The sequence below is a fragment of the Besnoitia besnoiti genome, chromosome II (genome assembly GCF_002563875.1).
Source record: "Besnoitia besnoiti strain Bb-Ger1 chromosome II, whole genome shotgun sequence".
Classification (NCBI taxonomy): domain Eukaryota; phylum Apicomplexa; class Conoidasida; order Eucoccidiorida; family Sarcocystidae; genus Besnoitia; species Besnoitia besnoiti.
Genome location: NC_042357.1, coordinates 3,081,470 through 3,098,273, shown reverse-complemented (window position 1 = coordinate 3,098,273; position 16,804 = coordinate 3,081,470). Strand labels below are relative to the sequence as shown.

The 16,804-nt window shown below is 55.6% G+C and overlaps 2 protein-coding genes across 2 annotated transcripts; one reads left to right on the top strand and one right to left on the bottom strand.

Annotated features, from left to right (window-relative positions):
• Window positions 1-805: 805 nt before the first annotated feature.
• Window positions 806-10,306, bottom strand: BESB_037840 (zinc carboxypeptidase superfamily protein; the record flags this gene model as incomplete). The annotated part of the gene is made up of 13 exons (XM_029362370.1): window positions 806-963; window positions 1,549-1,703; window positions 2,351-2,415; window positions 2,870-3,100; window positions 3,684-3,833; window positions 4,388-4,615; window positions 4,912-5,395; window positions 5,967-6,028; window positions 6,433-6,853; window positions 7,362-7,697; window positions 8,071-8,317; window positions 8,623-8,850; window positions 9,478-10,306. 13 exons carry the CDS (start codon window positions 10,304-10,306, stop codon window positions 806-808), a joined length of 3,594 nt encoding a protein of 1,197 aa, XP_029221335.1.
• Window positions 10,307-14,047: 3,741 nt separating this feature from the next.
• On the top strand, window positions 14,048-15,775 carry BESB_037830 (facilitative glucose transporter GT1; the record flags this gene model as incomplete). The annotated part of the gene is made up of 1 exon (XM_029362369.1): window positions 14,048-15,775. The coding sequence occupies one exon, from the start codon at window positions 14,048-14,050 to the stop codon at window positions 15,773-15,775; it is 1,728 nt and encodes a 575-aa protein (XP_029221334.1).
• Between the last annotated feature and the right edge of the window lie 1,029 nt (window positions 15,776-16,804).

Below are 16,804 nucleotides of genomic sequence, written 5' to 3'. Positions count from 1 at the left end.
GGTAAAACAAAGGGCAGCTGGCGTATCGACGGCGCGTGTGTGTTATCTGGCTGGCCGTAGAGGGCCTCCGCCAGTTGAAATCCTACAGAAAGGATTGAAGCTCTTGGCACCACGGAAAAATAATACGCGCGTGTGTTTGTCCTAGATCGTCTGCCCTCTTACGATGCTCCCTTCGTTTTTACGCAAGAACGTAGGCTAGAAATGTATATCTGGAAACCACCGATGAGGGGCGGCGAACGGGACGGAGCGCGCCAGCTGCAGACTGGACGGAAGACTTCACCTCGAGACAGCTGAAAGTTCGGCGATGAAAGAAAGTCTTTCAAATCCCTAAGCGACGCGTCACCGTCTCCCCCAATCTTTGAATCCTTGCGGATGGCGAGACGGGCACGCCGAAAGAAAAAACACGATTTCCATCATGTCAGGCGGAAAAGCGGAGAAACGAGCCACAGACGACTTGAGGACCCTTCGGCTCCGCTGTGGCGCTGCGCCGGCAACTACCCGCCCTTTTACATCTTTTCTTGTCCTTCTCTCTTTGTCTCTTGCAGTTCTGCAGTTCTTCGCCTTGTTGCCCTGCGTCGGCGTTTTTTCTTCCTCTCCTTGTCGCAAGGTCTTTGCTTTTCTCTGTGCGGCGGTCTATTTTTCAGCCTCTGCATGCTCCTCCGGCGCGCCGCCGCGAGGCGCCTGCCCGCATCAGTCCCCCCTCGACTGTCTTGCGCCGCCTTTCGCTCGTGACATTCATACCTGTCTCGCAGCGCCTCTCCACGCGGCGGCTATTTCGCGCTGCGCTCTAGGCGCTTCGCATTCGTTACCTGGCGCCTGGCTTCCTGCCGGCGACCGCGGGCAACGCGCCCGCCTCGCGCTTTTTTCGGTTTGAGAATATTCCTGCCTCGAGCTCGGCGCGCGGCTGGCGGCTGTGCCGCCGGCGGCGCCGACGAGACGGGCTGCCGTAGGCGTGGGTGTCGACTGCAAACCGGGGAAAGATGACGGAACAGGACGCGATGAAACCAGAAAAACCCAACATACTGTGCGAAAAAAACGGGCCTTCTGAGCCTTTCGAAACGAGCAAACGCAGCCGCGGCAAGGCATGAAAAGATTCGCAGTACGGCCTACGCGCACGCCGCACAATGAGGAAACGAATCTGCGCATCTCTCTTCCTCTCTATGCATGCATAAATACGCACAGGGCGCTTCGTCCGCAGACGCAGCGCTGCGGCGCGAAGCTGACTCGGTTGAGTGAATGGACTTTTACGCAGATCCATCCGCATCTGCCTCATAGATATTGATGGATGCATGCAGCAGGGCAAGCCACCCGTAATCTCATACCGGCCTTCCTCTTGGTGCGCTCTTCCCTCCCCTGCTACTAGCTCGCCCAGCTCCCTCCTCAGCCGCATATATGCATACATGTACAGAGAAATAAATACATATAAATCTATACGTGTCTTCACATATATATACTCTTCTTTACTTATGAAAATGCGAATAAGTGGACGACTCATCGTGCAAGGCGTCTGTCGGCGTGCGCGCTCGCCCTTTTGGTTTTTTTTCTCACTTAAGATCGGCTCGACGCCGGGGGGGCGGCGTCTCGCAAAGATCATCTGCAGACAGCAGCAGAGAAAGCCAATCTGAGAGCGCAGCCAATCCGCGGCTTCGCCCAGCCGAAAGTCCTCCGCGCACTCGTGAACCGCCCCGCGCAGGCCCCGCGCCCTGAACACAAACCCCACAGGCCGAGCGTGCAGCAGCCGTTCGTATTCAGAGACGTGAAAAAAAACAGACACGCAGATACCTGGAACTAGAGACGAGGAGAAGGGGATCCAGCCGGAAACCAGCACGCAGGCAGCGACGCATGCAGTCGCGTTACTACCACGAATATAAATATATATACATGAATATGCATGCACATATCTATCTATATCTACATATCTGTATCTATATATCTACATCTATTTCTATATCTATATATACATATATACATATCTATGCAGATACCGATATGTACCTATGCACATACTTAAAAAAATATATATATATATATATATATATATATATATATGGAGATATTGGCAGACGCGCATGCGCTTGTGTTTGCGCGTTCGTACTGGGGGGCGCCTCTCCACAAGTGACCTTCTCTGGAGTTCTTCAACAGAAGAATATTTATCTGAAAGAAGAGGCCCGAAACGCAAGCGGAGGCAACCGCAGACGACTGTGGGCGCCGCCACTGCCTGGCAGCAAGCGGAGCTGAGCGGAGGCGAGAGGACGACCAAGAGACGAGCGGCGGACTGCCCGTGGCGGAAGGACGCAGCAGAACAGAGAGACTTTGGGTGAATGTACAAAGAGAGAGCCAGAAAACTCACTTCGCCCACAGGCGCAGCGCCAAGATCAGGACCAGCACCAGCGACAGAAGCATCAACAGAGCGAACTGCAAACATAAAAAAGGAAAAAAATGGTGAATCGTCAGCCGGCCGCGAAGGCATGTCGCGTCCGCCGCGTGTCTATGCTCTGACCTTTCTTTTCCCCTCAGGGTCCTCTCCTTGCCCGCTTTTCATTCCCCGCTCCTCTCGAGCCTCGCTCCGCACGCACGAGTCTGTCTTCGGCGGCGCCGAAACCTTGCGTTCCTGATCGTTTCCTCTTTGCTGTGCATCGCCTTCTTCCTTTCCGCCCTCACTTCCGCTTGCGTCTCTCCCACCCTCTCGCTTTCGAGATCTCGCTCCTCTCCACACATTGTACAATATCCGGCTTCACTGCGTCACGCTCCTTGACTTCTCTCTCTGTGCATCACTGCCTTCCTGCATCGCTGCCACTCCGCATTGCTCCTTTTCTGAATCGCTGCCTCTCTGCCTTCTGTTTGTCTGGCGTGTTTTTTTTTCGCTTACGGTAACGAACGACTTTCGGTTCGCGTAGAACAGCGGCGTCTCCAGCTCGGGGTAGCCCTTCTCGCCGCGCAGCCGCCGCTCCTCCTGCCTCTCCTTGCCCGCAAGTGAAGAGACCGAAGCTGCAGAAGAGGAGGAAACGCGCGAAGAAGAGACGGAGGCCTCCAGGTGCGAAGAGAGCATCCCCAGAGCGGTGAAGCAGAGGACGCTGGACTTGCGGTCCTCGACGAAAAGCTGCAGAAGCAGAAATGAAACACGAAAAATGAAACAAATTACAAAGAAAAATTGGAAGCTAAAAAAATCGAAGGAGACGCTGCACGCCGAACAGCACGCACGATCCGCGGCTAGAGAAGCGCGAAACCGCGTCGCAACGCTGCCTGTATTGCCTCGCTTGTCCCCCTGGGCTTTATGCTCCGATTTTAATCCCTTTGAAAGCTTTTCCTTATAATCTTCTTAGTATATACAAAGAGAAATCATAAAACACGTAAAACTCGTGTCAGCGGCCGGGACCGAGGCTCGCGGCACGAGAGCAGGAATCTAGGGCATCGCGTCTTCGACGCAGACCTTGCGAGAAACGCACGCAGGCCTTCAGATGCGTTTCCTTCCCTGGAATCGAGCTCGCCCGCCACTTCGCTCTCCAGGTGACCTCCGCCTCTCTATAGAGCGACAACTGCGTGCGTAGTTAGCTTCAGCTGCCTGCAAGCTGATACTGCAGCAGCATCCCAGCCGAAGAACGCGTTTCGGGTCGCTTTCGCTGAAAAATTCTCGCCTTCCCTCTCTTTTCCGTCGTTCCTTTGCGCATGCGTGGAGCTCTCACCGGCAGCAGCGTCCAGGGGTGTGCGTCGGCTCCTGCCGCGGGAGTCTCTGAGTTTTCCTGTGAAGTTTTTGCGATCTTTGTTGCGCCACAGCGACAAAACCAGCTCCGGCGGCTGCTCGAGGCTCCGCGGGCTGCGGAAGCAGCGGCGGCCTGAGCGAGGGAAAGCACGGAGAGGCGAAAAAATGGAGGACAAGGCGCGAGACCGTTGTTAGTATTTACCTTATCAACATGTCAATGAAATATCAACAACGACGAAACTCATTTGGTAAGCGTAACATAAAGGTAAAGCTCTCAACACGAGGGAAAAAGCGGAAGGGGGAAAAAGAGGGGACGCCAGGGATACATACAGAGAGAGGCGACGGCGCTGAACGGCGCTGAACGCGGCGCAGAGACATTCTCACGCCGCCGACAACGCGCGCAAGAAACAATGAGAGACGAGAAGCAAGGCGAAGAGAGAAGGCCGCTCACGGATCGAAGAAGCTGAAGAACGAGGAGACGTAGGCGAGCCGGGGCGACAGATGATACGCGTAGAATACGCAGAAGACAGCGCAGTGCGTAGGTTCTTTGACAGACTTGGCTGGCCAGATTTCTGTCTTTTTCTCGCAAGTACAGCCCCAGACGGCACGCATGCAGCAGAGTCTGCGCCGTTTCTTTCGCCGCACTCCACAGTCAAGAGTAAAAAGCGGCGATTCTCTCGATCTCACCTCAGGTGGCCGCGGAGCTGCCTCGAGCACACAGGCGCCAGCGGCAGCCTCCTCTCTCTCGTGAAAAGCCGGTCTTTCTGAGGCGTGAAAAGCCGAAGCGCCGCTCGAGCGAGCCGATCGACTCCCCGCCGGTTTCCGCTTGCGAAAAAGCAGATGCAGGCGGAGAAAGGCGGCCTCGCCGGTCGTTAAGTCTCGGCCGCGCAGAGGCTCGGGAAGCTTCACCAACACCTGCACGCATTGCAGAAGAACACAAAATCGAGGAAAACAGAAATGAAGCTAGAACAGGCGAGCCGTACACCTTTGAAGATGCTGTCCTTGTCCACGCAGGCAAACACACTGCGAATATATAAATATATATATATATATATATATATATATATATATATATATATATATATATATATACCTATATATATATCCCTCTTTCTCTCTGTCTACATATAAATATATTTGTTAATATTCTGTGAGTCGGTCTTTTGCTCCCTCTCTATGAAGACGGGGCCATTTTTCAGGCCCGGACGCACTCCTGGTACGCCGACGTCGTCTCGCCCTTCGCGGAGGAAGGCTGCGGGCGAGAGGACAGAGACGACGAGAGCCTCGCTCCACGCGCCGTCGAAAGCCGCTGCGAGAGTGAACTCTTCTTCCGCCGCAGCTCGAGCCTGAACCGCCCCGGAGGGATCGCCGCCGAGAGAAGAAAAAGAAAGCAAAGATGACGAAGACAGAGGAGAGAGAGGGGGAGAAGGTGGAGGAGTCTGGCGGCGCCGCGACTTGAACTCTTGGAGACTGCGGAGCTCCTGCGCAGGCGGCAGCGAGAACTTAGAGCGGCTGCCGGTGAACCGGGGCTCCAGCGGAGAGCGGATGACGGGCAAAGAGGCCTCAGCCGCCGCACGCACACTGGAAAACAACTCCGCAGGAAACGGCGAAAGCGACGCGGCGGAAGACGACGCGAAGAAGGGCAGACCCGTCAGAAAGAGGAAAGCCGACGAGCCCTGCATGGGCAGGAGGCCGCTGAGGAGAGGAGAGAAAAAGCCGCGCCAGAAAAGATGAGCGAGCGAGAGCAAAGAGGCAGCCAGTGAGGACGAAAGACACCGGCAGGAGAAACAGGAATCGAATGAAGCAGAGAGCGAGCACCAGCGGAAAGAAAAAGCGACGGTTCCATTGGAGTTCTACCCGCGCCTGCGCATCAAACAGCGACGCAAGAGCGCGCGTCCAGGCGACTGGAGAGATGCTGCGCTACAGCTACCGGTGTCGAGTTGACGCGAGCGGATGGAGGCGCTGCCGGAGGCCGCGAGAGGGCAATCGAACCCCAGCGAGGCCGGTGTCGACCAAGAGGTCAAACCGGTTCAACCCAAAGAGAGACAGACGCAGAAAACGAGATGTTTGGGGAAAAGAAGCTGGTAAATCGTCCTCGTCCTGTATCAGAGATGACCTCCCCAAACACGATGCTGCTGATCACACAAGCATCTGAGTACTAGTTTTCTCTCGCTGTTAAGATGAGTTGGAACAGGAATCGCAGTATACGCTCACACACGTAGGCGCACACAGGTCGTAGCAGCATGAGAGGCGTCCGGCGACTTACGTGTTTGATATTTCGACGGAATATATGGCAAACTCTCCCTGAACAGCGTGGGGGACAGGCACCTGACGAAGGGGACGAGATACAGCGGGTCCTCCGATTCTTCGACAAAAAGGCACATCTCGTCAACACAGACAGCCCCCCTCCCCTCCTCCTCTCCCCCCGCAAAACCGGCATAATAGTAAACAGCTGATAAAAAGAGAGACATCCGGCGGAAGGAGACGATGGAGGCGAAAGCGACACTTATCCCCACTGCCCGGTCCCCGCTTTTCTTCTCTTCCGGCGCACCTTTGCCTGGCCTCGCGATCTCGCATCTGCCGCACTCGTGGACAACCGAGGTTCACTTTTGCGGCGAATTCCTCGTTCGCGGCATCCCTCTGCGCGCGCTCTCCCTCTCTCTCTGCATCTTCTTCTCTCCCTCTCTTGCTGCATCATCTTCTGTTTTCCCTTGTCCTTCGCCGTCGCTTACCTCGTGCGCGCTCGCTGGGTTCCATCCCGCCTTTCTAAGGGCGTCCTCGACGAAGGCGAGGCTCTCTTTGGGAATTAGGCTACCCAGGTCACTTCGCCCTTCGTCTTCTCTCCCCTCGCCCGCCTCACGCTTCCGCGGCTCCGCGGGGTTCGCGTCGGCATCTGCTTCGTGCCGCACGATTATCACGCCGAGCTCGCTGCCGGCTTTGAAGCCAGTCGTCGCCACGCGCGCAAAGTTCGCCTCGAAGATCGCCGTCCAGTCGCCCTGCGTCTGCCAGAAGCCGCCCTCTTCCCAGCCGATCTCAGGCGACGTCGAGAGGACGCCGTGCGCATGCAGCAGCCAGTCGTCCGCCTCGCCGTTCGTAGGGTAGCCGAGGACTGCGATGTTGGGCGCGCTGTCCAGGATCGGGATTGCCAGCGCCCTGCAGCGCGCACGCGGACGGAAAGAAGGGTGTGTCAGCCGCGAGGCGAAGCAGCCCACGCGAATCCGCAGGAGAGAAAGAGACACAGAGAGAGAGTCCCAAATAAACAACCGATAGTCAGCTTAACACACAGAAGAACACAATCTCGGACGGTCCGAGCCAACTTGACTGGGGGCATCCAGAGAGAGCCGACGCGGGGCCTGCACGGGCAACCCGCAGCGACGACACAGCGCGGGCAAGGGCATGACACGCCACAGCCGCCCACTGAGGCGCCCACTCGCACAGCGACCCGCCACTCACGGATTTACGTTGTCTTTTAGGACTGCCGGGAAATCCGTTCGCCCATGTCGACGTGTCCCTCCTCCGACCGCCGCGACGCTGCCGGCGAGCCTCCGCCGCCACAAAAGCACGCACGCGAGCCAGTTGACACAGAGACACGTCCAGGCACAGACACCGGCAGAACCAGAGGGGGAAAGAGGGGGGAAGGGGGGCACAGCCTGCTGCTCACGCCTGGATCTCTTCGAAGGCCTTTCGCGCCCGGGGCGGCAGCGGCAGGTCTTTGCAGCAGTTGAAGGGCCGCGTCCAGACTTCCCCGTAGGTGTGAAAGTTGAGTGCGACCTCAAAACGCCCCAGGCGGTCGAAAAACGGAGACGGGGTCGGAGGCGAGAAGTCCGCGCCCTCCGCGCCAGCCACCGCTGCAGAAGCGAGGATGCCGCCAGGGGAAGAAGGCGAGCGGGGAGGAGACGACGGAGAGGCGCGCAGGTACTGCTCCACGAGGAACTTCACGGCGGCCGTCTCCGGTTCGCTGAAGGGGAACAGCCCGCCGTACTCGTCGCTGCCTTCGCTGCAGAGAGAGAGAGAGGGAGAGAGAGAGGAAACCAGGCAAGCAGTCTGCCACCCCCCCCGACGAAGAAGGAGACAAACCCTTGTCAAGCTCGGAAGTAGAGGCTCACGCCCTGTTGCTCTCCAGGTCAAGTTTGGGTGCGAACGTATTTAGCTCTCGTCTACAGATATTCGCGCATATAGATGTGACCATATAAACGCGACGCAGAGACCAATCTCTCTTGAAGACAGGCAGACGTATACATGGCAGTGACATACTCACGCGAGACTCTATATCACATATATGCATATAGAAACTGTCATCCATATGCAAGTCTGAATATAAGATGTATTTGTTTGAGCACATGGACACCGACTCGGACGCGCCACCTCACGGTTCGTTGGGGTTGAAGTTGAATGCGTAGTTGCGGTTGAGGTCGACGCCTTCGTCTTCGGGCTTGGCGCCTCGCGGCCGCGCGTGGGGGCTGAAGCGCCTTCGGTTTTTTCGCAGATTGACGTTTCCGGTCCTTTCGATGGCGACGTACGCGTCAGGATTCAGCGCAGGAATCACCCAGAACTCACGCATCTCCATCAGGTACGCCGCCTCCGGCTCGCCCGCCTGGTAGTCTCGCAGCAGCCGGGCTGAAGCGAAAGCAAGCGCCGCGCACCGCACACGTGCACAAGAAGTAAATATCTGTGGGTGTGCGCGCATCGATGCCGCGAGCTACAGACAGAAGCCCAGACGCCTCATACACCGTGGGGGCGGCTGGGTATCGCCCGGACCCCGTCTTTCGCACGTGTGTCGACAAAATTCGCGCAGGCCAGAGGTCTGAGAAAAGCCAGAACTCGTCTGGCGTCTCGTGGAGGAATCAACCTGGATGTGCATGCGCTGCTCGCGCACGCGGTCGTGAGGCAGTTTTCGAGGGAAACAGAGCGGCCGCACGTACCTACGAAGTACATGCACATGGTCATGCTCATCGGCTCCCGTGCGTGATGGAGACCCGTAAGGAGGATCTCGGGGAACTCTTCTCTCTCTTCCGTCTTTTTTTTTTCTGCTGTCGCCGTTTCAGGAGACGAAGAGGGAGTCTCAGCGCCCTTCGATGGGACACGCCAGCAAGGCCTCGAGAGACCGCCCACGCGGTACGCGGTGATGGGTCGCCCTTCCAGCGAGTGGCCTGCCGACGAGGACGAAAGGAGGCGAGAGAGACGGGCTCGAGAAGTTAGCCAGTGAACGACGAAACCAAGCAAAACGAAGCGACGCGTGCGGAAACAAGGAGACACCTTCATATAAGTAGATGTATACTTTTATATACATGCATTGCGCATGCGCCCACGTGGGAGAGCTCCTTTCCTTGCGGTTTGTTCTCTGTGTGTGCGGCAACTCGACTAGACAGCAGCACTCGAAATATGAGCAAACATATACATATGGATACATATTTCTGTACCTCTGCGCCACTACGCGGTCGACTCGGCTTGCCAGACGCGTCGGTCGATCCTGGCATCGGGTCTATTCGTCAACTTGCTTCTCAGGAAACGAAGAGACGTGAGAGAGAGACAGCACGGGACACGCCATTCTGTATAGAAGGGAAGTCAGGGAGACCGCCAAACATCCTGGAAGAAGCACGCGAAGCCCCTGAAGGCTGATCCCTGTTGCGACTCTCGTGCGTGTGCGACCGGCACAAGGGAATCCACGGAGACACGTCTCACGCGGGGCTAGGCAGAGGGAGAGATGAAAGCAGACGTCAGTGCTTCGTTGAGCGGCTTCTCAGGCACTCTAGCCGCGGAAAGAGACTGTCGCTCACCGATTCGATGCGCAGTTACCAGTGACGGCCCGAACTCTTTGAGGAGCTCGTTCATCATCAAGGAGGCCTCGCGGTACGTAGGGTACCCGTAAGGCATCGAACCGTGGTGAAGAATGAAGAAGATGTCCTTCTTCATTCCCTGCAACAGCTCCTCTTCACTCAAGTGAAACCCGCGCCCGCTTCTGTCCGCTGGCGATTGGGCCACGTCCGCGCCTTGAGAGAGTCTGCGGGCGGCGGCGGCCGCCGAGGACGCGCTGAGGAAGGTGGCTCCGGGGGAGGCGCCTGCAGAGGAGAAGAAGGCTGCCGCGGGAGCTTCATCCTCGCTCGACGAGGCGTCAGGAGCAGAAGGGCGCGCAGGAGAAACCGTCAAAGATCCTGGCTGAGAAGGGGGCGGATCGACGCGAGAAGGCGAAGAAGCAGAAGAAGCAGAACGAGCGGAGACAGAGAGCGCGGACCGGGCCGAGGAGGCAGAGGAAGACTGAGCTGCTGACGCAGTAGAGGAGGAAGGCGGTGCCGCAGACAACGGCGCCCAAACCCGAGAAGACGAGGGAGAAGAGGAGGGGAAGTGAAAAGGATCAACAAATGACAACAGGCGCTGGAAAGGCGGCGATGCGTTCGCGGGGCTGGCCGCGAGACCCGCGAGGAAGTTTGAGTCTTGCTCCCTATTGGGGTGTGACGGGGGCGAGAGACGTCGACCCGAGCTTGAGGACGCTGACGAGCTATTTAAAAGAAAAACAACGAGAGTGACGAGGAGACCGGAGGAGAAGGAAAGCGGCACCTTGCGCGCAGGCGCTCGGCGCAGAGCACACCAATTGTCGCAGCGCTGCATCTCGTTAGACCTACGATCAAAAAAGGAAGCCATTCCGGCACGGATGTGACAGACACTTCCCCACGAGAAGAGAGCAAAGATGACGACAGCGGCAGCGAGACACGGACGCGAGCAAACAGCTTCCCAAGATGAGAGAAGGGCACCCGAGCATCCGGCGTTCACGCCGCACGATGCACGGAATCCTGTAGGCTGAGACCTCGCGCATTCATGGCGCCCAGTGAAGAAGAGAAAAGAGGCACGGCCGAAAAATGCACGCTCCCCTACTGAGCGGCTTCAGACTCGCCACCCACGCAGAACCCATCAAGAGACAGCGACTCTGATACGTTTCTACGCGCAAGGCGGGCGCTCTTTCCATCACCAACAGCAGCGGCGCTGGAGACAGGAGGTTTCCCGTGCACAAGCCTTATATATAAAAAAGTGAAAATCCATCTTGCTGGACCGGTCGCCGACAGCAGCCCCTCGCACGACGACCATTGTGCGTCACGGTATCCGCGAAGACCTTTCTCCATGTGTCTGAAAAGAAAAGTACTCACTGGGTGTGGAAGCGACTGACAAAGAAAAGCGTGTCGTGTGAGACGACTAGGAACTTTCAACGCTGCAGCGGATCCTGGGCAGCAAGAAGAGAATAGCAGAGGGAAGTTACAAGGACCGCAGCGGCGAAGGAAGTGGATGGCCTGAGCAACGCGCTTGCCTCCATTAAGATGACAAGCAGAAGAAGAGGCATTTGCACATTGGATCGGATGAGGAGAAATGGCGAGACGTGGGAGACAAACAACGCACAGATTCGCGGTTCCACAGGATGTCAGAGGGCTCAAACTTGAAGTAGACACGAGTTACGTTCTGCGCTTCGCTATAGCATCCACACAGAGCCAGCAAGCAAAATACAGAGGCCCTGGTACAGGAGACTCAGCATATTCACATTTACGAAAGTCTCGAGAAAGTGCAGTGGACCAGAGACCACGCTAGAGAAAGCCTCTAGACTCAACTGGCGGGGCGGTCACATTGCGGTCTTATAGACCCAACCCTTGTTTCTTCCGTACAATACAACCCAAAACACACACGGGAATAGAGGGACTCGGTGGTAGCTGAAGAACACTGCCGACAAGGATGAGCTGGCCTACAACTATAATAACGTTTGCGTTTAAACCGCGGTTAACCTCTCTATTCCTTACGCAACGGTCTAGAAGCACAGAAGCGCAGAGCCCGAGCATGCGCTTGCTGCTACGTATGCATGTCGAATGAGGCAACGCGCAGATGCATGATTTTTGAACAGACCAGAACACACCTCGGTGTCTCGGGTTTGGAAAATAAGCAAAATGCACGAGTGGCTTCAGAGGCGGGGGTCTTTTCATCGTCTTCCCGGTGGCTCCACGTACGAAAGGCCCCCACGGTGTGCAGAGCTACACACGAAGTTCGTTTTGGCATCGTATTCTTCAGGCGTCAGGTCGCAGCTACCACCATCCTGGCAAAAATCTAAAATGAGGGATTTCCATTATTAAATGGACTGCATCAATTGACCTCCTAGAAGGAAGAACTGTGCGGGGCAACGAGCGCCGGAAAACGGCCTCTTGCCAACCGGGGATAGCGGTGTCTTGGCGTGGAGCTTGAGTTGTCGTCGCGATGTTCGGCGTCAACAGCGTCTGCTGTGGAAATACCTTTGCGGCAGATGAAGCCGTCGGTGTCAGCTGTTCTATGAAAGCATGGATCAGTGCTTGCCACACCGCGGCGGCTAAGCAGTAGACTTCCAACACAGGTCGCAGGTGTCCGACTCAGGCATTCCACAAACAGTGCTGCTCGATGAACTAGTTTCCGCTTTGTGTCACTACTGGTATTGACGCTCATCCTAGTTATGGGATAACTATCACGACAATCGTGCTTGTAAGCGACATCATGCAAACGTTGCAACACACAGCGGCTGTGCCACAGAGATAACCAGCGCCGTCATGCATTCTCTCGCTGAGCGTTCCAGTGCCACATGCATCTTCGCCTTTTTTCACTCTCTCGTGAAATCAAAGATCAATTTGTCTGGTGCGTTAGCCTACCCAGATGAACGACCGCCGGGGAGCACACATAATCGACTCCTCCCCCCTCACCACCTGCCCCGCTTTGTTGCATCGGAGAGTGAACATCCGAACAGGCGTAGCCAATGCGTGAGACACAGTGATGCGCGACGCCCAAAATCCGTTATTCGCCCCCGAGAAGGCATCCGACGAACGCACTGAGAAATAAACCTGTGTTGATCAACGAGCCGTAAACAAGCCCCTTATCACAGTCAGAGTAATGGCCCCCTGCCGCGTCCTTGCACCACCCGAAGTCCAAGATAATGAACGCCTTGGAGGTGTTGAGCGCTGATATGTTGTACCCAAACTGGAATGACCCGAGCACGGCTACCAAGACTAGCTGGGCAGTGGTGCTCAGGAATCCACACCTTTCCCATGCATAGGAGCGAATTAATATCCCAGGCTACAACGGGCTCCCCGTGTAGGTTTCTTTAGGCGTCTCTTCTGCCACCGTTCGAATGCATAGTGCCTGCCGAAGATGTGCGGGAAAACTCACTACAGGTGGAAAGTGTGAACGCTCCGTAGACTGCAGTCAATGAACATCGACGTGATGGGCTTGACGTATTGGAGTCCGATGCGCCCCTCTCCATTCTATTACGGATCATGTCGTGGCGATATATGGCCGCACGCAAGCCACAACTCAGCAGCAGACGAAACACAATGAAGGAGCACTCGACGGAATATCCAGCAGAATGAGGTATGTATAGTCACCGCTTGTTCACGAACGCAGGTCCATTGCATCCGTCACTCATGGCCGTGGAGTGCTCAAAGAGCGCCACAGACTCCCGCCGACCGGTCGTACGGCCTGTGAGCGCAGGAGGCTCTTTGCTGGATCGCATATTATCGCGGTGTTGTTCAGTAGTTAAGGAACAGTCGTGAATCCCGCGAGAGTGACTCTGCAGGCAACGTAGCACTGAAGCCTCTGTGGTGATCTGTGCAGATGTGTGCTCAAAAGAGCTGAACTGTTTTTCAAAAGTTGTTCAAGGGTCGTTTGTGCTCTTGCAGTCCCCGATCATGGAACAGAAAAGCCTGACTCTCCGTCCGGCTGAAGCAGTGCCGCTCTTCCGTGGTTGCAGAGCATTTGCCGCTGCCTTTCAGGTTGGTTGCGTGCCTCCAGGAAGGCTATCACTGGCCTCCTCCACATTATAACTGCATCAATTCCCTAGGCAGTACTTCCGACACAGGACAATACCGCATCTGCATCGACCTTGCTGTAGCAGTTAGCGTAGATATGAGAGGCTTCTGCCCTTCCGGTCTCTCTCCCACCTTCTGCGACGCTGGTCTAACTGGGACCCGATTGGCGCTGGTCGAAAGTACAGCTAGCACTCGCCGTTACCAAAGCAATATGACGGTTGTTGACGCGTCGCAGCCGCCTGTAAAAGGCTGTTGAAGGTGCGCTACGGCCTGAAGCGCGGGCAGTGATCGGGTGCCCCAGGCTATCGATGCCTCGGCCGGTACGGGAGTCAGAGTACCGTGGGTTTGGAAGCCTGCACAGATCCCGTGCCAGCCGATTAAACAAATTCTCTTCTCTAACCGAACCAGAAAGTTTTTGTAACATTGTACCGTTAGGGTGACCAGCTTTGGACTCTGTGTTGCACGGCCACGAGTGTTTCGGGTCAACTGCTAAAATTTTAATCTTGGTCGCTGCTTACCTCGCACAAGGTTTCACTCTGTTTCCGCAATGGCGACTGAGGATATGCGTGAAAAAAGCCTCAAGCGTGAGGCTGTTTCCCTCTGGGACATCCCTCCAGACTCCTATGCAGCGAAAGGGTGTGGATTCCTGAGCACCACTGCCCAGCTAGTTTTGGTAGCCGTGCTCGGGTCATTCCAGTTTGGGTACAACATATCAGCGCTCAACACCTCCAAGGCGTTCATTATCTTGGACTTCGGGTGGTGCAAGGACGCGGCAGGGGGCCATTACTCTGACTGTGATAAGGGGCTTGTTTACGGCTCGTTGATCAACACAGGTGTATTTCTCGGTGCGTTCGTCGGATGCCTTCTCGGGGGGCGAATAACGGATTTTGGGCGTCGCGCATCACTGTGTTTCACGCACTGCCTATGCCTGTTGGGGTGTGTCCTCTCAGCTGCAGCAGAGGGGTTTCCAACGCTGCTGATAGCCCGCCTGATTGTCGGAGTAGCCGTGGGGCTGTTCACAGTCTGCGTTCCGATGTACTGCGCTGAGGTTACCCCAGACTCCAGCCGAGGCTTTTTTGGTACCTTTCATCAGCTCTACATTACAATCGGTATTTGCGTAGGCACCGTCCTTGGCCTAGCGTTCGGCAACGCCCCGGCAGGTGACCATGTCTACACCTTGACAGTTTTCCAGCAGGTGTGGTGGCGCGTCATGTTGGGTTTACCTGCCGCAGTGAGCCTCATTGCGCTTGGTCTTCTTGTATGGGTGTACCCGTTTGAGACACCGCACTATATGGTTGAGAAGAAACAGAAGGCGAAGGCGACAGCTTTGCTCCGCGAGATTTACGGTCGTGAAGATATCGATGTAGAGCTCCAGCGGATTATCAATGGACGATACCAGCAGAAAATTCAACGCGCTCGGCAGCTCACTGTGTGGAAGGCTGTCGTTCATCCGACCTACCGTTGGGTCATTTTCCTGGCGTGCCTCCTCTCCGTCATGCAGCAGTTCTCTGGTATTAATGTGCTTGTGGCAAATAGCAACAATCTGTACTCATCGCTAAAGCTTCCGCAACACGTCATTACAGGACTGACTGTCGGCGTCACGGCGCTGAATGTAGTCTTGACCATCATCACGATTCCGCTGGTCGATCGCCTCGGGCGTCGCACACTGCTGCAAATATCTCTTACAGTCACATTTGTTGCCATGTGCATCGCATTTGTCGCAAATCTCATTGATAAGGAGAGTACCGCTGTGCAGTGGGTGACGGTAGGATGTGTCTACCTCTTTATTGTTGGGTTCGCTGTTGGTTACGGGCCAGTGCTGTGGATCTACCTCCACGAGATTTTCCCCCCCGAGATCAAACAGGGAGCGGCTGGACTGGCCTCTGGGCTAAACTGGCTTGCGACTGTAGCTATTGTCCTGCCTTCTGATTTCTTGCTGAAGCAGGGTTTCAGCGTGTTTGTTGGGATATGCACAGTAGCTTTAGGGATCACTTTGTTATTCACATTTTTCTTTGTGAAGGAGACGAAAGGCCTTTCGATTGAAGAATCCCCGTATTTCAGGGGAAGGAGCCGTGTATTGGCAGGCCCAACCGAAGTGGGTGGAGATACGATTGCAAACCCATCAGCACCTCTGGCAGCAGATGAAGGGCCAACTGCGATTGCTGATGTCCCAGCAGGTGGCTTGGTTTCGTCTTCGCCGGTGGTGGGTAGTGTACCCGCTGGTGGTGATATCGGGCCGGATGCCGATGCAGCGAGGGTAACACAGCTTGTTTAGAGGGAAGGCTTTTGCACTGAATGGCGGGCAGTGAACCCTACTCTCCTGCCAGAATATCGGCAATCGAAACATGAGTTCAACTCAAAAAAGTTTTCTCGTGTATACCTGGATGCCGGATGCGCCGCGACTGTGTTACCAGCGTCCCTCGGGCCCTTCATTGGTTTGGCAGCGTGTCCGAGTTGTAGCCATGTGCCCTCATGCGGTGTTCGCACATTTTTCATGACTCTTCTCCGTCCACTTTGATTTCCCACGAGGAGTACAAACTGCCATATAGCGGACGATTTGGACTCACTGCCGAATTAAACGATGCCCTCAATGCTCCCATGATGCCGCCTGGCAGTCGCTCGTCAGTATAGAGCAGAAAAAAGGTACGTTCATGTAAACCTAGGAATCCCGTTTTAGGAAGTATAACAGGGAGCCCACCCTCATGTTATCTGTTTGGTATTCCATGCCCTGAGAACGTAAGGGAAAGGGATAGTTGACCGCTATTTAAACACAGCAGTTACCGCAGCAGTACCTGAGCCCCCATTCTTCTTTTAGTCACTTCGTCAAGTACAGGCACATATCCAGGAGTTCGCGCATTGTTTCGCCAGTTTTAAACGACTGTTTTGCCCTGAGCCCCTACTACGTCTTCCCTGCGTCTCACATCGACAGTCGTGAAAATTGCAAGCTTGACCATACGCTCGGGGTTTTCGAGAGTCAACACTTCCCTGCAAAGACCGTAGCAAGCCTCGTTCGAGCGAAAGCCTCTACGTCAGTACTGAAACGCTGCGCCACCCGCTGGTAGCACTGAGGAACATATGTGGGGAAATACGTGAACGCACGATTGCGAGGCTGACAGTATCCCGGATATTGAGATTTACTCAGGAGAGTTCCTAGCACGTAACGACTTTGCACCGTGTGACTTCCACAAGACATTACACTGCGCAGAAGCAGGAAGGGGAGAGTACTTCGGACCTAATCAAATTTTTCAGACGGCAAACAACTCAAAGTGCAGCTCTGCGTAGGCTACTCCGTTGGGCACCCAGG